General features: G+C 34.2%; 1 protein-coding gene and 1 long non-coding RNA gene across 2 annotated transcripts; one reads left to right on the forward strand and one right to left on the reverse strand.

Annotated features, from left to right (window-relative positions):
• The first annotated feature begins 232 nt into the window (after positions 1-232).
• LOC112715771 (ABC transporter B family member 19-like) lies at positions 233-14,180 on the forward strand. The gene is made up of 10 exons (XM_072205037.1): positions 233-561; positions 1,640-1,694; positions 9,714-9,889; positions 9,976-10,176; positions 10,300-10,559; positions 10,634-10,947; positions 11,151-11,374; positions 11,633-11,976; positions 12,071-12,498; positions 12,570-14,180. Exons 1-10 carry the CDS (start codon positions 271-273, stop codon positions 14,048-14,050), a joined length of 3,774 nt encoding a protein of 1,257 aa, XP_072061138.1. The 5' UTR covers positions 233-270; the 3' UTR covers positions 14,051-14,180.
• On the reverse strand, positions 11,381-14,390 carry LOC140175856 (uncharacterized). Its single transcript, XR_011866674.1, has 2 exons — positions 12,980-14,390; positions 11,381-12,884 (listed from the first exon to the last, which is right to left on the reverse strand). It is a non-coding gene; the product is annotated as an uncharacterized lncRNA (long non-coding RNA).
• Positions 14,391-26,126: the final 11,736 nt, after the last annotated feature.

Raw genomic sequence — 26,126 nt, forward strand, 5'->3', positions numbered from 1 at the left:
AACAAATGAAATCAACCAAGAATACAACGCCACAATCCTAACTATTTTTTAAATTGAATGTAATATCCTTAAGGCATATTCTGTTGCTACATTTGGGTCATACTATTGTCACTATCGCGCGCATAATTTTTCGTGTCACAAATAGTCCATATATAAGTATGTAGACTACTAATTAATAATTAATCATTAGTAATTACGTGTTCTACATTACATGTATATATCTTGAAACTTATTGATGTAGTGGTGTTAATTATTATTAGTGGAATTAATATGGCTCCAAGCAGACCACAAAAAGTAGTGCAAATGGTGGAACCTGTAGAAGATGATGGTGGTGGTGATGGTGTTGATGATTTGAAGAAGAATGTTGTGAGAGCCTTGCCATTTTTCAAATTATTGAGCTATGCTGACGTAATAGATTGGATTCTGATGAGTCTGGGAATGGTGGGTTCGATTGTGCATGGAATGGCTCTTCCTGTTGGATACCTCTTGTTAGGAAAAGCTCTTAATGCTTTTGGCAACAATATTCATGACCAAGATGCCATGGTTAAAGCTCTTAAACAGGTATGTATACACATGAAAAAAATTATTCTCAAGTGTATATTATAAGGTAAGAAAATGATATAAACTAACTCAGTTAGTAAGAAAAGTACGTAATTTGTTTATTTTCTTACTTTTCTTATTTTTAACAGATTAAATAATTAACGTGAAAAGCAAAGTGATATATGTTTCATTGCCATACTTATTATTTTAGATACGTCCTATATGTTTTACTTAATATATCAACAATAATGATAAAGAAACTTATAAGAATGGGTTTGACTGTTTGAGCAATAGACATAACATTCTCTTTTATAGAAATTATGCTAGTTAACGAAAAAAAAAAGAAGCCAACTTCAGTTAATAAATAAAAAAAGTTCAATACCCATTTAAATTATCTTTTCTTGAAATTACTTTTTTTTATTTTTTTCTTCTTTCTCCCAACACCTCACTTTCATTTATCATCATAAATTACTTACTCTATCAGTAACCATTATCTTCGATGCCACCAATCGTCGACCACTGCTGGCCATCACTGTCATTGGAGACCATTGTCGGCCACTTTCACATCCAAAAACCTAGCTATCTAAAATCCTAATTCTAAATTCTATACCCTAAACATTAATTTCTAAACTCTAAATACTAAATTAAATTCAAAACTCTAAATTCTAAATACTAAATTCTAATCTTTTATTTGAATTTTGAATTTTTTTTTATTTTGGAAATTTCTTTTTATTAGGAATTTTATCTACTTCGTAGGCTAAAAATTTTTAGTTGATGTATCACTGTGTCTCCCTGTATATTTTAACATATAAAATTAAGCTAAATTCGTGGATGCAAGTTTGTTAGTTTTGGTATAAGTTTAGACTTTAGAGAGACACATATGTGTGCTCATGATTTAATTACATATTGTTATTATTTTATTTTATTTTTAACTCTTTAATTATATAATAGTATTTTTTAACTTTTCTTACCGATAAGACGAGCTTTACACACTCTAAAATAATTGTTATGTAATTGAAAAAAAAAATCTAAATCCATCTATGAATTATTATTGTTAGATTCAGTTGTTGCTTACTGGGGGCTGTTTTCTTGAATTCAGGTTGTTCCGTACGTGTGGTACATGGCCATCGCCACATTCCCTGCTGGGATACTTGGTATATGTTTTTTTTTATATATATTAATCAAATACATACACTATTTAGCCAATCAATTAAAATTTAAATGACATAATCTTTTCGTACTCATCTAAAAATTATAGGTTCGAGTTTTCCTATATATATATATATATATATATCATTTATCTTTATACTTTTCTTGTTAAGTAAGAAATGTTATATTTTATATTAATTGTTTAAATCTTAATTTATTATTTATTATATTTATAAATTTAAAATTTAAAATTTAAAGTATAAGATGTTTTATTTTTTTTAGTTTTATCTTTATATAATTAAATCTGTTTATTTGGAAGATATGTTTATGGTTAGATCAAGTGAGACGAATCTGTTTATAATCTAACCTAACTTGATTTGTTAATAATCCAAAAAATATAAAAATAATAAAGTCAATTAATTATATAAAATTTGAACAATTTAAAAAAAAAATCGCAAACCAAAGCCAAACTTGTTATATACAGCAGTACAAATTTTTTTTCCAAACTTTAAAAATTTTGAATTAGAGAATTAAATGATGTGTGACATTCTCTTGTAAAAATGTTATGATATTATGGCATGCTCTACCATCATTAGTAATTAAAAATATATAACCTTCCCTATCTAATCGGCTAAAAATCAATATAGTACATTGATAAAATTTAGAAAAAAGAAGAAATAAGTTATTGATATATATTTTATTATAAAATAAATTTATCTCTTACTAAATTTAAATGTAAACAAGTTCCTGAACTTTTGTAAATAAAGACACATATTTTTTAGTGATAGTTGAATCTAATAGAGAGAGGCTTGTGTGTTTACGATTTACAAAAATCAATGACCTATTTGCAGTTAAATTTAGTGAATGACTTATTTGATTTTGAAATAAAAGGTTATTGACGTATTTGTAGTTTAAAAGAAACCTTAGATATGGATATGTAAGTATAATACCCACAACTTATTTGGTTTTAGGATCACTCACTCATATAAATGACGCTATTATATTTTTATTTTTCAAACTCACTAACACTCATAAAATAAAGGAGAAAATTTCAAAACATACTCATTTTCATTATGGAACACACACATACAATACACAAGGCATATGTGCCTTTATATAGGCAATGCTTCCTACTAAAATAATAATTTGTGAACCATGCTATGAGTTGTCTTCATGAATCTTCCTTCAATTTGCATTCATGTAGTTTCCACAATCTTCTAATTTAGGTTGCTTGTCCTCCAATTTCAATTCAATTTGATTTTGAATTTCTTCAATGTTGTAGAATGTTGTAATTATACTACTCACTTGAATGTTCTTGGTTATTCTCCAAATTTCTAACATCTTCTAATAAATTAATGATTATTGTTTTCAATTCAAACTTTGCTTCTTCTTTGACCATTTTGACTTCAAAAATTCTTCATGAAAATTCTAGTCCATGCAAGTTGATTTATAATGAATTAACATTGCCTCCCTTAAATCAAGCTTGCAGAATTAATCATTCCAAGCATCTTCTTCAATTTGTAAAATAATTCAGTCTTCAATGGCTTTGTAAATATATCTGCAACTTGTTCTTCAGTTGGACAGTACTCGATCACAACTTCTTTTTCATTCACCAACTCTCTGATTTTGTGAACCCGAATATCAATATGCTTCGATCTTCCATGAAATACTGGATTTTTGCAAAGTGTAATAGCTGACTTGTTATCACAAAATATTGTTGTTGGAGTACTTTGTTTCTCGTTCAATTCTTCAAGAATTCTTCTTAGCCAAACTGCTTGTGTTACACAACTTGCTGCTGCTATATATTCTGCTTCTGCTGTAGATAGTGCTACTACTGGCTGTTTCTTTAACGACCATGAAATTGCACCAGAACCAAGATGAAATACAAACCCTGAAATACTTTTTCTTGTTTCTATATCTCCGGCCCAATCACTATCAGTGTAGCCAACAAGGTTTACTTCATTAGTATTCTCATAATAAATTCCATCATTTAAAGTACCTTTAATATATCGAAGAATTCTCTTTGCCACTTGCAAATGGTTGGTACAAGGCTCTTCCATAAATCTGCTAAGCAAACCAACTCCAAATACAATATCTGGTCTAGTCGCAGTTAAGTACCTTAGACTTCCAATCAAGCTTTTGTAATATGTAGGATTCATTATTCTTCCTTTATCTTCTCTCAGCAACTTGAACTTCTCTTCGACTGGAGTAGAAACTGGCTTTGAATGCTCCATCTGAAATTTCTTCAAAATATCATTTGCATATTTCTTCTGAGAAATGAAAATTCCATCATCTCTTTGAACCACTTCAATGCCAAGAAAGTAAGACATCAAGCCCATATCTGTCATTTCAAAGTGCTTTATCATAGCCTCCCTGAATTCTACAATTATCTTCAAATTGTTGCCAGTAAAGATTAAATCATCAACATAAAGACACACGATCAAGATATCTCCAGGTTCAACGAACTTGATATAAAGAGTATGCTCAAACGGACATCTTCTGAAACCATTCTCAATGAAATAAGAATCAATCTTCTTATACCATGCTCTTGGTGCTTGCTTTAACCCGTACAAAGCTTTCTTCAGTTTATAAACTTTATCTTCTTTTCCAAGAACTTCATATCCTGCAGGTTGCTCGACATACACTTCTTCTTCTAAAGTGCCATTTAGAAATGCAAACTTAACATCCATTTAATGTATCTTCCACTTATTTTGAGCCGAGAGTGAAATAATCATACAAATAGTGTCTAATCTAGCAACAGGAGCAAATACTTCAAAATAATCGATACCTGGCTTTTGTTTGTATCCCTAGCAACTAATCTTTCTTTGAAACGATCAACTTCACCACTGGGTTTGTACTTAGTCTTGTAAACCCACTTTACTCCAATCGGCTTCTTATCTGCTGGTAAATCTGTCAGCTCCCATGTGTCATTCTTCTCAATGGCATGAATCTCCTCATCCATTGCTTTCTTCCAATTGTTGTCTTTAAAGGCTTCTTCAAAGTTCAACGGCTCACAATCTGAAAATAGAGCAAAATTTATGATTTCTTCATCGGACGGATCGTTGTCATTGCCAACTTCATAATCTGCTAATCTAGCAGGTAGTCTCCTCTCTCTTTGAGGTCTTCTAGATGATTCTGGTTGTTCGGTTGTATCTGGTTGTCTTTCTTCATTATCATCACATGTATTTGAAATTACAATCGACTGCTTTTCTGTCTTTGTGTTCCAGTCCCACATGGCTTTCTCGTGAAACGTCACGTCTCTACTGATGATCACTTTCTTTGTTTCTGGATTGTACAACTTGTATGCTTTTGAGTCTGTGCTATAGCCAATAAAGATACACTTCTCGCCTTTGTCATCTAACTTCTTCCTTAATTGATCTAGTACATGGGCATAAGCAATACACCCAAAGACTCTGAAATGATGGATGGAAGGCCGCTTTCCACTCCAAGCTTCCTCTGGAGTTCTATCACGAACACTTTTTGTTAGACACCTGTTTAAAATATGAACTGCTGTTGTGACTGCTTCTGCCCAAAACTCTTTAGGCATTTGTTTTGACTTGAGCATGCATCTGACTATATCCATGATGGTTCTGTTCTTTCTTTCAGCAACTCCATTTTGTTGAGGAGTGTATCTAGTTGTTAGTTGGTGTTGAATTCCGTGTTGCTTAAAGTATTCTAAACACGCAAGATATTCTGTTCCTCTGTCTGTTCTGAGAATTTTGATTTTATAGCCACTTTGTTTTTCGACAAATGCCTTGAATGTCTTAAAGACATCACATGCTTCTGATTTCTGCTTCAGAAAGTATACCCATGTATATCTACTAAAATCATTAATAAAAGTGATAAAGTACCTGCTACCACTATTACTTGGAACTTCTACAGAACAGAGATCTGAATGCACAATTTCAAGTAATCTTCTAGCTCTCCATGACTTTCCTGTAGGGAATGGATCTCTGTGCTTCTTTCCCAGTTGACAAATCTCACAAACACAATTGGGAATATGAATCCGTGGTAGACTAGAAACAAGTCCTTTTCTTGATAGGTAGTTTAGGCCAGAAAAATGAAAGTGCCCAAACCGCATATGCCACAACCAGTTATCATCAAGTATCTCAGAACTCATGCAAGAGGGATTAACATGTTGAATTTTTAATGGAAACATTCTGTTTGAAGTCATCTTTGCTTTATCTATGAACCTTCCGTTGTTGTCAAACACAGTGCAATATCCATGATAAGTTATCATCTTATATCCTTTCTCAGATAATTGTCCCATACTCAGTAAATTGTAATCAAGTTCAGGAGCATAGAAAACATCAGAAATATAAATCAGAGAACCATCTTTCAATCTAATTGGTATGTGCCCTTTTCCTTCATCAATAGGGATCTTTGTACTATTACCAAACTTCAATAATAAGTATAATACCCACAACTTACTTGGCACTAGGATCACTCACTCATATAAATGACGCTATCATATTTTCATCTTTAGCATATGAATTACTTGTAAAAAATAAAGTCTGAGTACCCGGATTGTCATCAGTATTTTGATGCTAATTTTCTGCAACGTGTGCTTGATTGTTATTCACCATTTTGAATCTGCAATTTGCTGCTTTGTGTCCATACTTTCCACAATGAAAGCAATTGAAATTGGTTCTTTCTTGATAAAAATTGCTTCGACCTCTTCCTCGGTTGACAGGCCTGAAATTCGTTCCACCTCTTCCTTGATTAGGTGGTGTAAAATTATTGTAACTTCTTTGGTTGTAATTGCCACGGCCTCTACCTCTGAAACTTCCTCTACCTCTACTTTGAAAATTAAAACCACGACCTCGTCTTTCTTGTGTACGGCTTGATTCTGCAACGTTGTTGAAATTCACTCGGCTTTTCAGGGCTTCCTCGGTTGATTTTTCTGACTTCTCCAGTATTATACTGATGTGGCTTTCCATGGTTCCTTGCAACTCTGCAATCGTCATAGTATCCATATCGTGGGACTCTAGTATCGTAGTCACCACATGGTCATACTTCATCGGCATGGTGCGAAGAATTTTCTCCACCACTTTGCTATCGGGCATATCTTCTCCATAGACTCTCATCTTATTGACAAGATCTGTAACACGAGTAAAATATTGCTCAACGGTTTCTGAGCTAGACATCTCGTACCTTTCATATTCTCTTCTTAAAGACTGTAGCTTTGCTTTCTGAGCTTTATCTATGCCTTTGTATGATAGCTTCAACGTGTTCCATGCTTCCTTTGCACTTTTGGCATTTGCTATTTTGCCAAATACCGTATAATCTACTCCTTGATGAATTTGAGATAGCGCCAATTGATCTCTCTTCTGTTGGGCAGCATCTGCTTCTTCCTGCAAACCTGGTTCAATGAAATTCCACAGGTTCTGGGGCTTCAAATGGGTGGACATCAAAGTCTCCCAATAACTATAATCAAGTTTCCCATCTAACTTGGGACCGGACCACACAATATTGAAAGTGTTTGCCATACTGACTTTATGAATAAACAACTATGTGAGAACTCTCTCACACCTCACAAACTCCAGACACCAGGCACTGGATTAACCAGCTCTGATACCAATTGTAAGTATAATACCCACAACTTACTTGGCTCTAAGATCACTCACTCATATAAATGACGCTATCATATTTTCATCTTTCAAACTCACTAACACTCATAAAACAAATGAGAGAATTTCAAAACATACTCATTTTCATTATGGAACACACACATACAATACACAAGGCATATGTGCCTTTATATAGGCAATGCTTCCTACTAAAATAATAATTTGTGAATCAAAAATCAATTTTGTAATGACTATCATGCTATGTGTTGTCTTCATGAATCTTCCTTCAATTTGCATTCATGTAGTTTTCACAATCTTCTAATTTAGGTTACTTGTCCTCCAATTTCAATTCAATTTGATTTTGAATTTCTTCAATGTTGTAGAATGTTGTAGTTATACTACTCTCTTGAATGTTCTTGGTTATTTTCCAAATTTTCAACATCTAGTAAATTAATGATTATTGTTTTCAATTCAAACTTTGCTTCTTTTTGACCATTTTGACTTCAAAAATTCTTCATGAAAATTCTAGTCCATACAAGTTGATTTATAATGAATTAACAGGATAGGTTTAGCATATCGGATAGGGCCTCATGGTATAAAATCTAATAGAATAAAACATAATGATATAATATCAAATAATTTAGTATTATTATATAATCTTATCCTTTATTTATCAATAATCTTTAACAATAAGTAAATATTAACTAGAAATAATTATTATTTTGTAACTCATTATGTTATTTGGTTAAATTATTATTTTTAATTAATTTTCATTTATTAAAATACTTCTATTTTATTTTATTTACTGGTTATTATTAAAAAAGTGTCCTTATTAAATTTAATATTTATTATTGTTATTTAAATTTTAAAGAAAATTTACCAAAAAATTTAAAAAGCATAGTCCTTATACACATTCACCCACATATACTCGAACAAAACTCAGTTAAATTTTAAAGTAGATTCTAAATTTTCGCTCAATCTTTAAATTGGGTCCTAAATTTTAATTGTCTCAATTTATTTTCCAAATTTTTATTTCATCACTCACGTTAGTCCATTGAACATCATATATATCGTTAGAGTTTGAAAAGATTATTGGTCTCATTCATTAAGGAAACAAACAAACAAAACAAAGGAACGTTAACCTGCCTTTTGTCATTATGACCAGGTTACATATTTTAAGCTTAGTTTGATTCAATTATGATCATGTCTTATTTTTATTGAATAGTTATCACTTTTAGAATGATTATTCAATAGTTTTACATATATATGAGCAATGAGAATTATCTAGTTCAATAAAAAAAGAGAACAATTATATAGAGAATAATTTTTCATTTTTTCAATATATAGGTTAGATTGAATAGTTTAACAAAATTTAAGTGGCTAAATTAAATCACTTGCAATGATGATATTTCAGTGATATTTGCATAAATTATGTTAAGATACATGATATTACTGTCTATGTCAATATAATACGTGCCATTTATTATCATGTTATCACTTTTTTATTCGTGGTCAACTCATGTTTTAATATATGACATTGATTGTTTACATCAGTATATCAGGTCAACAAGCCATTAAAAAAAATATTAAGCAAATTAAGTAATACATAAAGTGAAAATTTGAGATCTAATTTGAGGTCATTGAAAATGCAATAATGACCAATTTGAAACTTAAGCGAAAATTTAGGAACAAGGCTTAACAAAATGGATTCCGTTAGGGAAATAATAGATTATTTGTACAATGTGTACAATGGATATTGAGTTACAAAATGAACATCAGATTTAATACTATATCATGATACCACTCATCGTAAAAAGTTTAGTTGATGAAAAAAGATAACACAAATGATTATAATACTCCTTAAATCTATTGCACACATTATACAAATATTTCATTGCCTCTTTATACTTTCCCTAACAAAATTCATGCAATTCTAAAAGTACTTGTTATGAAAATAATTTTTATAGTGATATATGAGAAAATTTAAATTTACATTTAAACGACTGAGACACGTATTAATTAGAAATTAAAAGGAATAAAGTTTTCCCCTATATTAGGCTGCGTGTGATATAGATCCCCGTTGCCAAAGTTAAGAATTTATTTATTCAATAAATATAGGACCCTTATGAGATTTACATTATAAGCACAAATTTTAATCATTATCACCTTTTCTAGCACAGATATCACTATATCAGCTGGTTTACCACGTTAACCATTAATATATGAACAAGTAACAACTAAAGATTTGAAGAGCAAACATGTTAAAAGACTTAGCAGCCAAGGGTTCATAACCAGACCCCAAAAAAGAAAAAAAAGAAAAGAAAGGAAAGTGATCATAAGATCCAAACAATATATATTGTAAGAGAAACACTACATTTGTGATTCAACAAGCTGCATTAAGCTTCGAGTATTTGTGAACTTTACTTCACCGTGATGACATTGAAACTTTGGCAGAGATTGGATGTTGGATGTATACAAGCGAAAGGCAGTTATCACGCCTAAGAATAGCATATCTAAAAGCAGTGCTTAGTCAAGAGATAGGAGCATTTGATACAGAGCTAACAAGTGGAAAAGTCATTAGTGGAATAAGCAAACACATGAGTGTCATACAAGATGCCATTGGTGAGAAGGTTAGACTCACCTTTTCCCTCCCACATCATTAAATCACATCATTCTTTTATGACTGAAATTTGCATGTTAATTTTCTTACTCACAGTTGGGTCACTTTACCTCAAGCTGTTCAACATTCTTTTCCGGAATTGTGATTGCTGCCATATGCTGTTGGGAAGTGTCACTCTTGTGTTTAGTGGTTGTACCGCTTATTCTTATGATTGGAGCAACTTACACCAAGAAAATGAACACCATTTCAACGACCAAAATGTTTTTCCATTCTGAAGCTACAGCTATGATAGAGCAGGTATACATGTACACAAGTCTAGTGTCGCATAGATGAATCAAATAATGTTAGTATCATATAGTGATATAGTAAGTCACTGATAATTAAGATACCAAAATGAAGTTGTTTGTATTGATGTTGCAGACAATATCACACATAAAAACAGTATATGCTTTTGTGGGAGAGAGTTCTGCAATGAAATCCTTCAGAGAGAATATGGAGAAACAGTTCCAAATAAGCAAAGGGGAGGCGCTTGTGAAGGGAGTTGGAACAGGGATGTTTCAAACCGTAAGTTTCTGTTCCTGGGCTCTCATTGTATGGGTTGGAGCCGTTGTCGTGACAGCCGGTAGAGCGAAGGGAGGAAACATTATAGCTGCAGTGATGAGCATCCTCTTTGGTGCCATGTAAGGAAGAAACATTTGGAATGGTGTAAAAGGGTTGAATATCATGTGACAAAACTCTCCTTTGTGAATTGCAGATCCATCACTTACGCGGCACCAGACATGCAAATATTCAACCAGGCAAAAGCAGCAGGATATGAAGTTTTCCAAGTGATACAAAGAAAGCCTTTAATAAGCAATGAAGCACAAGGGAGGAAGGTTACCGAGATCACAGGTGACATTGAGCTGAGGGATGTATACTTTACCTACCCATCTCGACCGGAGAAACCTATCCTTCAAGGACTATCCTTGTCAATTCCAGCAGGAAGGACAGTAGCTCTAGTTGGTAGCAGTGGTTGTGGAAAAAGCACTGTTATTTCCCTGGTTAACAGATTCTATGACCCTGCTAGAGGTTAGTATCATGACTTTTTCACTCTTCTTTGTTGTTGGCAGAATATAGTTATATTCTGTTTATTTTGTTACATAATTCATTCTAATACTAGACTAATGCATTGCTTGCAAAAATGCTATATATTATGACAGCCTTGAAAGTGGATTTGTAAACTGTATGCAAAAGGGTGATGCCACATCTAACGTTTTCTAATACCTTTCCAGGAGAAGTTTTTATTGATGGTCACAATATCAAGGATCTTGATCTGAAGTTCCTTCGGAGTAATATAGGGCTCGTTTCCCAAGAACCGTCACTCTTTGCAGGCACCATCAAGGATAACTTGAAAGTGGGGAAAATGGATGCAGATGATCAAGAGATACAGAAGGCAGCTGAAATGTCAAATGCACACACTTTTGTATCTCAGCTGCCGAATCAATACTTAACAGAGGTAATCTTATAATGAAATCAATGCCTTGTTTGATTTCCCTTTCATTGAGTGAATTTACATACTTTATACACATCATATTCTGATATAATTCAATTCCATATAACTAGACATAAACAAGGGAAGAGGGAGAGAAAGATAAGAACTAATAGTAATTTAAATTCATACAATAAAAGTGGGGAAGAACTTAGTTCCTTTCAGTTTTGGAGTTTGGCAGATGAAATTCTTCCGCTAACAACATAACTATTTTGTTGGTGCCAGGTAGGACAAAGGGGAGTTCAATTATCAGGAGGCCAGAAACAGAGAATTGCAATAGCAAGAGCCATTCTTAAGAATCCTCCCATCCTTTTGCTTGATGAGGCAACTAGCGCCCTTGACACCGAGTCAGAAAAGCTGGTTCAAGAAGCACTTGAAACAGCCATGCAGGGAAGGACTGTCATCTTGATTGCACACAGACTCTCAACAGTTGTAAACGCAGATATGATTGCTGTAGTAGAGAACGGACAAGTTGTAGAAACAGGCACACACCAGAATTTGCTCGACAAAAGCGATTTCTATAGGGCATTATATAGCATGCAGAACCTTGAAGCAGCTCCTGAATCCAGGTAATGAGCCCTTTAATGTTCAGTTTTACGCATGTCATTAACCAAAGAGTGGCAAATGACGAAATCTAACCAGTTTTAATTACTCACTGGATAGCACCACAATTTCCAAAAGCAAGAGTACACACCAAGGAGATTCTACTGATGAAGCTAAACTCTCAGAGAAGCAGAGAGAGACTCAAATAAATCCCATGGAGGATTCTGAGCTAAAGGGACAAGAGACAAGAAAAAGAAATATATTTTTCAGAATCTGGTTTGGTCTGAAACCGAGGGAGATGGCAAAGATTGCTTTTGGCTCAGCTGCAGCAGCTTTCTCTGGTGTGTCGAAGCCAGTTTTCGGGTACTGCATCATCACTATTGGAGTTGCATACTTCGATCCTGATGCAAAAAGGAAGGTTGGCTATTATTCAGCCTTCTTCTCTGCAATAGGGCTGCTTTCATTACTCAGTAACACAATCCAGCATTACTTCTATGGAGTAGTTGGAGAAAAGGCCATGGCGAATTTCAGACATGCTCTATATAAAGGTATCAGATATCACAATTAACCTAATTTCTCTCTCAATGGCAGTCAATAATAATCTTTTCAAGCGCTGCAGGTGTGCTCCGTAACGAAGTAGGCTGGTTTGATAGATCTGATAACACGGTTGGTTCATTAACTTCGCGAATCATCAGTGACACTGCCCTGGTCAAAATCATAATTGCTGATCGGATGGCTGTGATTGTGCAATGCATTTCCTCCATATTGATAGCAACAGGTGTGAGCATGTATGTCGACTGGAGAATGGCTTTGGTAGCTTGGGCTGTGATGCCTTGCCACTTCATTGGCGGTCTCATTCAAGCAAAGTCTGCCAAAGGCTTTTCAGGTGACTATGCTGCTTCACATTCTGAGCTTGTTGCTCTTGCATCTGAGTCTGCAGCCAACATAAGGACTATAGCGTCATTTTGCCATGAAGAACATGTAATCATGAAAGCAAAGACATCTCAGGAAATTCCAATGAGAAAGTACCGGAATGAAAGTATCAAATACGGGATCGTTCAAGGCTTCTCCCTTTGCTTGTGGAACATTGCACATGCTGTTGCTCTGTGGTATACAACAATTCTAGTTGAAAGACGTCAAGCCACCTTTAAAAATGGAATACGAGCATACCAAATCTTTTCTCTCACTGTTCCCTCTATCACAGAATTATATACACTGATCCCAACTGTCATCTCAGCTATCAATGTACTAACCCCAGCATTCCAAACGCTTGATCGGAAAACCGAAATCGAACCAGATACACAGGATGATTCCCAACCGGAGAGGATCCTAGGAGAAGTTAAATTTGAACATGTAAAATTCAACTACCCTTCAAGACCTGCAGTCACTGTTCTGGACAACTTCAGTTTACAAATTGAAGCTGGATCAAAGGTGGCTTTTGTAGGACCAAGTGGTGCAGGAAAATCCTCTGTTTTGGCCCTTATACTAAGATTTTATGATCCAGGGGCAGGAATGGTATCAATCGATGGGAGAGATATACGGGGATATAATCTAAGATGGCTGAGGACTCAAATAGGGCTAGTACAACAAGAACCACTTCTTTTTAACTGCTCTATAAGAGACAACATTTGCTATGGACACAATGGGGCTTCTGAAAGTGAAATAGTGGAGGTTGCCAGAGAAGCAAACATACATGAATTTGTAAGTAATCTACCAGATGGATATAACACGGTTGTTGGGGAAAAAGGGTGCCAGCTTTCAGGAGGTCAAAAGCAAAGAATAGCCATTGCCAGAACCTTGCTAAAGAAGCCTGCAATTTTACTCCTAGATGAAGCAACAAGTGCTCTTGATGCTGAGTCGGAAAGAACTATTGTGAGCGCTTTAAAAGCAATAAATCTCAAGGAGGATAGTGGCTTGTGTTCAAGGACTACCCAGATTACGGTAGCTCACAGGCTTTCCACAGTAATAAATTCGGATACCATAATTGTCATGGACAAGGGTAAGATTGTAGAGATGGGATCCCACTCAACCCTAATAACAACTGGAGAAGGACTCTATTCGAGGTTATTCAAGCTACAGAGCTTTGATGAATCCTCGTAAGTTATATACATATCTAGTGTCTATAACAGCAAAAAGTATCTGTGTCACTTCATGAAATTATATTTTCTTCTCTGATGTAATAAAAGTACAGTTAGAATAAATGCCAAAAAAATAATTCACTTGCATGAAATAGATCGCAGCGGGATGTATCACACCAAGTATTTGGTTCTCTGCAACTCAAGGAAGATACTATCAATTGTCTTGAGTTTTTCTGTCTCCTCCTCAATGGCAATACCAGAATCAACAAAACACAACTAAAATAAACAGGACCATCAATCCTAATGATTTATTGGTGCAACACAATTATACATCTCTGTTGAAAGAAGAAAGACATGGTATTGTCGCTTCTTCAATGTATGCATTCCTCTTTTTTATAGTTTTTGCCATCCAACTTTGTTCCTAAGTGATCTTTCAAGAGTAGCCGTACTCTACATGTTAGATACTTCATAAAAATCAGCAATTTACATACTTTCGGCCTTTGCCATAAAATCTTTGATTTAATTTGGAACTTCCAATTCTTGAATCACCAAGTCAGATAAAATAAGAACGTATTTGTTGTGTAATGATCAGAATTGGAGACCCAAATTATATAAATTTTAAAAGTCGCGTTCTTTCCATCAAAAAACAAACTAACTGCCAATATTATTAGTTAGTATAATTTCTTAACAATTATAATACCATCCAAACTAATTTCTATATTAACAAATTAGACCACAAATAGAATAAAATTCTAATATTCTCCCACTTGGTTCCACATTTGTTACATCTAGCTTGTGATTACAAACTATGTTCAAACAATTAGGATAAATTACACGAATCATAGCGGTAAATCCTCGTCAATAGAGTATTACCTTCTATGCATTACGATGTAACAACTCCTAATTGAATAAACGTTCAATGATTATTTTAGGTCCTTTACTAAATTTTATTTGTTATTCTCAATCATGTATACGCATATATACTAACCAAATGAGAAACAAATAATAATAAGAATTTCATATCCAAATATGTTATATAATACAACATAAGTCATAAAAGTGACATTACAGGACATAAACCCATACTAGTAATATGATCTTTAAACAATCCTGGTAGCATTCAGGATGGCAAAAACCCTCAGCGGGGCGGGTATCCGTAGGGATTTCCCGCTAGGGGGCAAATATGGGAGACTTTCTGTACCAACGGGGACGAAGGGCGGGGACCCGTTTATTATATGGGGCGGGGGTGGTGATAGTGGTGTCTGCTCAGTGAGGATCCGTTTAATCCCTGTTTATGTGAAAATAGTCAAAATACTAAAATTTTCCTATTATATATATAAGATATGAGAGTTGAGAGCAAACCCTAGCTAGCCGTCACTCACACTGTGTCACAATCTTCTCTTTTGTCCTCTCCTCTCTTCAACTCTATCACTCTCAAACTGTCTCCTCTCACCGTTAATGATAAGATCCTCTCCTCTCAGTCTCGATATCACAGCAGCAGTGAGTCGTCGCCATCTTCACCGTCGGAGCGTTCGAGCCTCTGCTCTTCCTTCCGGTAAGTAGCTTCTGTGAACTCTGAATTTTTTTTTAGTTGGATTCGAAGCATTTGTGATTCTGATTTTGATTTTAGTTTGTGGTTTGAAGCATATGAAATTTTACTTTTTTTGTTACTTTTATTTGAGTTAGGTTAATTATAATTTATGTTTTTTATTCTGATTCTGATTCTGATTTTTATGATTTATGTGATGCTTTGTGAATTCTGTAATTTATGTAATTTTATGTGTTTATATTACAATTTCTGATTTTGATTCTGATTTATATAATTTATGTGTTTGTGTTATAATTTTTTTTAGTTAGGTTAATTATGAGTTATGTTTTTTATTCTGATTCTGATTTGCATGACTTATGTTTGTGATTTCTGTAATTTATGTCTGTCCGACTAAAGTAAATTGAAATCTACCATCACTACCATTATAGGATGAAAGAATGCTTGAGAATTATGTTTTTATAATGTGATGAATTATGTTTGGTTGTGTATGGATTATGGATATGTTTGGTTGTTTATGGATATGTTATTATGTTTGGTTGTTTTTTAATGTAATTTGGTATCAAATGTTTGTTGCTTATTGATATTTAACTATTTGAAGACTATGAAAATTATGTTTGTAATGACAATTGGGGAGTATCTTTATTTTTTAAAATTTTTTTCTATTTTTTTATTTTTCTCAATTTTTATTGTTTTTTACAAAAATCTGCGGAGAACCCGGTCCCCGACAGATACGTCGATTATCCGTAGCGGGGACGGGGACAAGTTTTGGAAGCGGGGGGCGAGGGGCATGTTGCCACTCCTATGGGGACCCGTTGCCATCCTAGGTAGTATATCTTTTGTCAAAGGATCAGCTATCATCTTCTTAGTACTGATATGCTCTATCTGTACTTCATTAGACCTAACTCGATCTTTAATGGCTAAGTACTTAATGTCGATATGCTTACTTCGACTACTACTTCTATTATTCTAAGCCATAAACACAGCAGCGAAATTGTCACAATATATTTCCAATGGCCTAGAAATACAATCCATGATCTTAAGCCCAGAGATAAAATTCTTTAACCAAACACCTTATGATGTAGCCTCAAAACAAGCAATAAACTCGACTTCCATGGTAGAAGTGGCTATAAGTGATTGTTTTGTACTATTCTAAAATACTGCTCCATCAGCAAGCATAAAGATGTATCCTGATATTGACTTCCTAGAATTAATACATCCCTCCAAGTCTGAATCTAAGTATCTAACAATTTTCAAATTGTCGGTTCTTCTTGCATGAAGTCCTTAGTCCTTGAAGATACTTTAAGACCTTCTTTGCAGCTCTCCAATGGATAATTCCTGGATTACTTTGATATCTTTCTAAAATGCCAACTACAAAACAATGTCAGGTCTTGTACAAACCTAAGCATACATTAGGCTTCTAACGGCTAAAGCATAAGGAATATTTTGCATCTGTTCCTTTTCAAGTTCATTTTTGAGATATTAATCTAAGCAAAACTTGTCATCTTTCACAATAGGTACAATACTTGGTGAACAATTTTGCATTTTAAACCTCTTAAAAACTTTATTAATATAGGTTTCTTGAGATTAACCTAAAATTCTTTTATATTTATCTCTATGAATCTTTATGCCAATGACATAAGATATGTCACCCATATCTTTCATATCAAAATATCTAAAGACAAATTGTTTCACCTCGTGTAACAACTCTAAATCATTTATTGCAAGCAAAATGTCATCTACATATAAGATGAGAAATATGATTTTACTCCCACTAACCTTGTGGTATATACATTAATCAGAAATATTCTCAATAAATCCAAATGAAGAAATCGCATTGTAAAACTTCAAATATCACTGTCAGGAAGTCTACTTAAGACCATACATTACTCTCTTAAACTTGCAAACTAATTCCTTACCAGCACTTGAGATAAACCGTTTGAGCTATCTCATATAGACATCTTCTTCTAAATCTTCATTAAGAAAGGCCATTTTCACATCCATTTGATGCAATTCCATATCAAAGTGCACTTCCAATGCCATAATGATGTGAAAAGAGTCTTTCTTTGAAACAGGAGAAAAGGGTTTCCCTATAGTCAACTCCCTCCCTTTGCATAAATCCTTTGGCAACAAGTCGAGTCTTGTAGTGCTCAATATTGCCTAATGAATCCTTTTTTGTCTTAAAGACCCATTTACAGCCAATGGCCTTGTCCCCATAAGGCAATTCTATAATATCCAAACTTAGTTATCTGCCATAGAATTTATTTCATCCTTCATAGTATCTTGCCATAAATTGGAATTATGACTTTCCATTACTTGTAAAAACGTTGTTGAGTCTTTTTCATCACAAACAACATAGTCAGACTCAACAAGATACATTACATAGTCACTAGAAATTACAGATTTTCTTATTCTAGTTTATCTTCTCAATGTTGCATCATCAACCTCTTGTAAAGGTACTGCATAATAGATTCTCCTTCTTCTTGAGGTTGATCTTGAACAATGTACAATATTTTCATCATGAAGAGCTTGATTCTCCACTATATGATCTACAAGAACATTATTTTCATGATGTAGAATATCAGTAATAAGTTGTTCTATATTGACCCTATCTGTATGGGCATTGTATTGAACAATCACCCTTGTACATGGAGAGGTTTGACAAACATTATCATTCTCAATAACTTTAAGAGAATGATTTCTCCCACTTTCTACATCATGCTCTAAAAACCTTGCATTTTTAGATTCAACTATTTTATTTGAATGGGGAGGACAATAAAACATGTAACCCTTAGAATTTTCTACATATCCTATAAATAGGCACTGAGCGTCCTTGGGTCCAAATTTCTTTCTTGTGGATTATAAATCCGAACTTTAGCAAAACAATCCCAACTACGTATATGATTCAAACTAGATTTTTAACTTTTCTATAGTTCAAATGGCATTTTAGCAACTGCCTTGGTTAGAACTCTATTAATATATATATGTGGCTATCTTAAGGACGACACTCCACAAGAATAAAGGAAGATTGAAGTTGCTAAGCATACTCCTCACCATATCCAGCAAAGTCTTATTTCTTCTTTCAGCTACACTATTTTGATCTAATGTGTCAGAAATGGTGTATTGTGCCATAATATCATGCTCTTGAAGATACATTACAAAAGGACCAGGTGCTTGTCCACTTCCAGTATATCCCCTATAGAATTCTCCACCTCTATCTGATCTCACAATCTTAATTTGCTTTCTGCATTATTTCTATACTTTAGCTTTATAAACTTTAAAAGCATCCAATGCCTCATATTTATTATGAAGTATATAGAGATACATATATCGTGAATAATCATCAATAAAGGAGATGAAGTATTTCTAACCACTTGAGGACATATTAGGACAACATATGTCAGTGTGAATTATTTTTAATATGTCAGAACTCCTCTTAGCACCTTTTTGAGACTTTTTGGTTTGCTTTTCCTTAATACAATTCACACAAGTATAAAAATTAGTAAAGTCTAGAGGTTAAAGAATCCATCACTTACTAATTTTTTCATTCTCCCAAAGGAGATGTGTCCCAACTTTTGGTGCCACAACATGGAGAATTTTTCGTTCATACCATTACCATGCATAATCATTAAAGCTGATGGAACATTATTAGCTAAATGAACTTTAAATAAATTACCAATTAAAGTACCACGTCCAATAATATTAGAACTTTTAATAATGACAACACCATCCATCATAAAAATTTATACATGATCATTGTTTTACAATCTTAGTGCAAGAAATCGAATTTTCATAAAAAAACTGGAATATAAAAAGTTCTTTCTAAATCTAAAATACAACCAGTACTTAATATAAGTCTAAATATTCCAACCGCTTCCATATGTGAATGCATCTGATTGCCCATATAGATGCTCAGTTCACTTCCTATCGATTTAATTTTCCTTATGAAACCCTGCATGGTATTTGAAATATAAATTTCAACACCAGAATCAATCCATCAAGTGTCATGACATATTTCAACAAAATTAGATTCAAAACACACTGAAGGAATAAAATCACAAAGGTTAGTACCTTTCTTTCCAAGCCAAGCTTTAAACTTTGAGCACTCCTTCTTCATGTGTCCTTTCTTTTTACAAAAGAAACACCGTACACCTTTTTTCTTCACAGAATGGGATGCAATACCCTTTCCTTTTTTCTTACGAGCTCACTTCTTACCATCCTCATTTGTTAGCAACAGTGCACTTTCACTAAGTTCCTGAATTAGTTTTCCTTCCTCTTGCACACACATCACCAGTAATTCATTAATGGACCACTTTTCTTTATATATGTTATAAAAAATCTTAAATAGTCCGTAATGGATAGGAAGAGAATTCAGAATAAGATGCACCAGAAATGAGTTAGAGATCTCAACCTCTAAAGCTTTAAGTTGTACTACTATGTCTTTCAACCTCATTATGTGCTCACGCACACCCCTTATGCTAGTAAGTCTTATGGATGACAACTGTGCCATTAGGGTACTTGCATGTGCCTTACTAGAAGACTCAAACTATTCATCAATAGCCTTCATGTAATCCTTGATATTCCCGCAATCAAGAATTAAACCCCGGATACTAGCAAGATACAAGACTTAATGAATATCATACTTAAATGGTTGGATTTCTCCCACCGCTCGTATAATGCTACCTCGGCCCAAGTGCTAGCATCAGTAGGTGTCAGAGGCTCTTCCCTACGAAGAGCATAGTCAAGGTCTGCACACCCTAAGTGAAAGAGAATCTTATCTTTCCACTCTTTATAGTTGTCACCATTTAACAATTGAACTTCTGATACAGTTTCAGATATCATTACTACTGCAAATAATAAATCATGCTAACATTACTCAACTTTAAATAGGCACATCAAAATCTTTAACATATGATAAAAACATGCCAATGCAAATCATAGTATCATTAAAATCTATCTTTGGACAAAGACTTTAACACACATAATATTCACTATATTGACTAAAGTGTTAAAACTAGAAAATAAAATAGTACTTCTTAATATCTGTGGGCTAATTAATAAGTAAAAAATATTTTCTATTTCAACCTAATCGCATGTGAATAACATAATAAATTTTTGTGGGTAAGTTCATTATATAATTCATAATAATTACAAATATATCATATTAACCTTTATGTGATTTCTTTAAATATAATTATTATCAAGGATGCTGTGGATATTCCTCAATAAATTATATATTAATCACAATATGATATATAGTGGAAAAATTTATATTGCATGCAAATATAATCATCATCATCAAATAAATAAATCTAATGACATTTAAAATAATAAAGTTAAACATGATCCAGTGATTAATCTTTTTTATAAAAAGGTAGAGCATCTGAGTTCAACACTCACTCCAAACAAAATTTGAATTTTTATTTTGTTTGATAAAAAATTTGAATTTTAAATTGTGAAACTGAAACCCATTCAGCGTGAATGAAGGACCAATATAAACCAAACATTAAAAGATAGGAAGGTTTTCAAATGTTCCAGTGTACTATAGTAGAACAAAGCTATACCAAGGATAGAACGGTTGCAGGTGATTCATTTGTCACGTTGTATGTAGTGTAATTCTAGACTCGTACCTGAGCTAAGAAGGCAAAATATCAGAAGGATAGTGAGGAAGCAGATAAGTGATGAGCGGATAATTTATACGCTTTTTGGCATTATTTTTAGGTAGTTTTTAGTAGGATCTAGCTACTTTTAGGGATGTTTTCATTAGTTTTTATGCTAAATTCACATTTCTAGATTTTACTATGAGTTTGTGTATTTTTTTGTGATTTCAGGTATTTTCTGTCTGAAATTGAGGGACCTGAGCAAAACTCTGATAAGAAGGCTGACAAAGAACTGCTGATGCTGTTGGATTCTGACCTCCCTGTACTCGAAATGGATTTTTTGGAGCTACAGAACTCAAAATGGCGCGGTCTCAACGGCGTTAAAAAGTAGACATCCAGAGCTTTCCAGCAATATATAATAGTTCATACTTTATTCGAGATTTGATGACGTAAACTGGCGCTCAACGTCAGTTCCATGCTGCATTCTGGAGTCAAACGCCAGAAACACGTCACGAACCAGAGTTGAACGCCTAAAACACGTTACAACTTGGCGTTCAACTCCAAAAGAAGTCTCTGCACGTGAAAAGCTCAAGCTCAGCCCAAGCACACACCAAGTGGGCCCCGGAAGTGAATTTCTACATTAATTACTTACTTCTGTAAACCCTAGTAGCTAGTCTAGTATAAATAGGACATTTTACTATTGTATTAGCCGTCTTTTGACAATATAGTCTTCTGACCACATATCTGGTCCTTCTCCCTATTTTTTAATTCATATCACATTTTGGGGGCTGGCCATTCGGCCATGCCTGGATCTTCATCACTTATGTATTTTCAACGGTGGAGTTTCTACACACCATAGATTAAGGGTGTGGAGCTTTGCTGTACCTCGAGTTTTAATGCACTTACTACTATTTTCTATTCAATTCAGTTTATTCCTGTTCTAAGATATTCGTTGCACTTCAACATGATGAATGTGATGATCCGTGACACTCATCATCATTCTCACCTATAAACGCATGACTGACAACCACTTCTGTTCTACCTTAGACCGGGCGCATATCTCTTGGATTCCTTAATCAGAATCTTTGTGGTATAAGCTAGAATTGATGGCGACATTCATGAGAATCCGGAAAGTCTAAACCTTGTCTGTGGTATTCCGAGTAGGATTCAGGGATTGAATGACTGTGACGAGCTTCAAACTCGCGATTGTTGGGCGTGATGAAAAACGCAAAAGAATCAATGGATTCTACTCCGACATGATCGAGAACCGACAGATGATTAGCCGTGCTGTGACAGAGCATTTGGACCATTTTCACTGAGAGGATGGGATGTAGCCATTGACAACAGTGATGCCCTACATACAGCTTGCCATGGAAAGGAGTAAGAAGGATTGGATGAGGGTAGTAGGAAAGCAGAGATTCAGAAGGAACACAGCATCTTCATACGCCTATCTGAAATTCCCATCAATGATTTGCATAAGTATTTCTATCTTTATTTTTTGTTTGTTTATTATTATTATTCGAAAACTCCATACCATTTATTATTCGCCTAACTGAGATTTGCAAGATGACCATAGCTTGCTTCATACCAAAAATCTCTGTGGGATCGATCCTTACTCACGTAAGGTTTATTACTTGAACGATCCAGTGCACTTGTTGGTTAGTTGTGCGAGGTTGTGAAGAAAGTGCTGAGTTATAAACGTGCATACCAAATTGAATGCCATTATTAGAGATCACAATTTCGTGCACCAATAAAAATAGTCGTATTCAGCTATGAACGGCTCTAAGCCAATGGGCTGAATCGTGTTGGATTCTTATGGACTGGGCTTGAATGTTCAAGACAGGGAGTAGTGTTCAAGTGATAGAGTGTTGATTTTTCTATTACCCAAAACTTTTTTTTTGAATACATGAAGACCTCGTAGCTGGTGAAAGCCCGTGGTGTAGGAAGAAGTCTTTATTCCTTCAATGTATTCAAGAGTATTGTTACAAGCTAGCAATGGCTACAGAGAAGGCGAGCGGTGGAGCTCCACGCAATACCAGAAATCGGGACACTAGAACGAAGGAAGCAAAGAGGAACAAGGTTCGGCGGTATGCAACGCGAGGAGAACCTGGAACACTGTAGACTTAAGCTGTGACTCAACTTCTAAGGCAGAGCTTCTTGCCGAGGTGATGCCAACAGATGAAGCAAACTTCATGAACCAGATCGCGCCTTGATTCTAAACTTGAGGATCAACCGGAAAGTGGAATTAAACATGATTATGTTGTGGAGGCCATGGGAGCTTGTCTCTTGGTGCTAGAATTCAACACTTTGAGAGAGATCATATTGGGGTTTGGGTTTGGGCGAGTTGGGTTATGGGTTCAGGTAGGGTTTGGGCTTAGCCCAAGACAAGAAAGAGTACTGTTACAAGAAAAAAATTTAAGGGTATAGTAATGAAACTTAGGCGGCGACAATTTGGGAAATGGGATGAAACATATTGTGTGTTTGTATGAGAAGTTGAACTACTCAAAATCAGATGTGTAGTTATTGTTTTTTCAAGTTAGTTTGTTGTGAACTCCACCGGCAAATCGATTGTAGCTGGAAAAAATGGAAGCGAGCAGCAATGTCGCTGAGGACGCATCGTTATGGAGTGATTCAAGAAAGATTTTTTTGACAGAGGTCGATGTTGCTGATGTTGACATGCAGGTATGTGTGACTTTTAACACTGTAATACCATTCACATATGTTATTATGCATTTGTGGTTTACCACAAAACTGCTTAAGTAGATGCATTGAAATGTTATTATATAAAAAGATTTGATTCAGTCTTAAGGTTTTTGTGTTACAGTCACATTTTTGTCACCCCTGGTTAGTTTAGGCAATTCATTAGAAGTTGAATTTTTACAATAATGTGCAAGACAAATTTTATTAGATAATATATGCGTATAATTTCTATACCTCGTTATATATTACTTGTTCTTTAACATTTTAGTTTAGCTCAAATACCTAACCAATCGGTATTTATTCAGAGTCAATATCATAAGTTTAATTTGAGAACATGTTACATGTTTGGATGAAAATTAATGAATAAAATAAAATTACTTGGCCAAAAAAGTTTAGAGAAAATTACTCTATAAGATTTTTAGGGATGTTTAATTATTAAAAATGATTAACTTATAAAATAGGGTTAAGTATGATTTTGGTCCCCAACGTAGAGGCCGAAAATCGATTTCGTCCCCAACTTTTTTTTTTGCTACAAAATGGTCCCAAGGTTTTAGTTTGTTTTAAAATCGTCCTTCGGACGAAAATACCCCTCCCTCCTCTCTTCTTCCTCAACACCCATCTTCTTCCTCAACATTAACCAGAAGCATAAGTAGATGCACAAACGCAGAAACAAAAGCATGCAACAATGGATAACAACAAGCTCAACTAGAAGTGGAAGAACAGCAGAAGCAAAAAACAATGAAACAACAACAACCAGATGCAAAAGAAGAACAAAAACCATGGATCTTGTATACAATTAACCATTAACAGAAATTCAATAACCTAAGCTAATTCAACAAAACAACATCAACAATTCAGCAGCAACTTTTAGCAATTCAATAACTTAAAATCAACTAACAAAAATTAAAATCCAGCTAAACTAATCCAGAATCAAATCAAGGGGCTGGAGGGAGGGTAACGGGCAGTATGATAAACCACAATTTTGTGGTTTATCTTGTGCTTAATTTGGGGAATTTTATCACCTTTTCCCACATTTATTCAATGAAATAGCATGTTTTTGCAATTCTCCCTTGATTTGTGCTTAAATGTGAAAACATACTTTTTAGGCCCATAAATTGGTGATTTTAACTCACTTTAATTCCATTCGATGCCTTGATATGTTTGTTGAGTGATTTCAGGTTCACAATGGTGGCTCTGATTCCTTCTACAATAGAGACTGAGGGAAGGAAAGCAGGGAGGCTCGCTGGAGGTGGTGAAGCAGAGGAGGCTCCATGTTGCTGCGTGGTGGTGAAGCAGTGGAGGCTCCACATTGCTGCACCATGGTGAAGCAGGAGAGGCTCGCCGGTGGTGAGCTCTGGTTCGAGGAGATCCGACACAGGGAAGGAGAGAAGGAGGGGAGAGGGTCGCGGTTGATCTGGACAGGAGAGAGGCAGCAGCGGCGGTGGGACGGTGGGACTGCGACGGCGGGACGACGACTTCCCTTCCCTCCCCCCTCTCTCCCCCCCGTTTCTCGTGCCCCCACCCCTATTCTTTCTCTCTCACCTCCAATTCTCTGTATCCCTTTCTTTCTTTCTTTCTTTTTTATTTATTTTATATTTATTTTATTTTATAATTTTTTAATGAGGGGTAATTTGGTAATAAAAAAATAAAATTGGTAAAAAGACGATTTTAAAATAAATTGAAACCTTGGGGGACCATTTTGTAGCAAAAAAATGCTTATAATTTCTATACCTCGTTATGTATTACTTGTTCTTTCACATTTTAGTTTAGCTCAAATATCTAACCAACCGGTATTTATTCAGAGTCAATATCATAGGCTTAATTTGAGAACATGTTACATGTTTGGATGAAAATTAAAGAATAAAATAAAATTATTGGAGCCAAAAAAAGTTTAGAAAAAATTACTCTATAAGATTTTTAGGGATGTTTAATTATTAAAAATGATTAACTTATAAAATATTTAGGGAGAATGACCCTTTTTAAAAAAAACACAAATATACCCTTAAATTATTTTTTCATTTATTTATTTCTTGTCGATATAATTATGTATTCATGTATATAAATTATTGTAAAATACATAATTTAAGAATTAGAGAACTAAGAACAACTTTATTTTATAAAAAAAACTAATATTGAAAAAATTATTCTTCCACCGAAAGATACATAACTACACATCAATGATACTAAAAAAGAAAAAATAAAATATATTAAAGAAAGAATACAAGACATGGAGGAAAAAAAACCAAGACACC

The sequence above is a fragment of the Arachis hypogaea genome, chromosome 10 (assembly GCF_003086295.3).
Source record: "Arachis hypogaea cultivar Tifrunner chromosome 10, arahy.Tifrunner.gnm2.J5K5, whole genome shotgun sequence".
Lineage (NCBI taxonomy): Eukaryota > Viridiplantae > Streptophyta > Magnoliopsida > Fabales > Fabaceae > Arachis > Arachis hypogaea.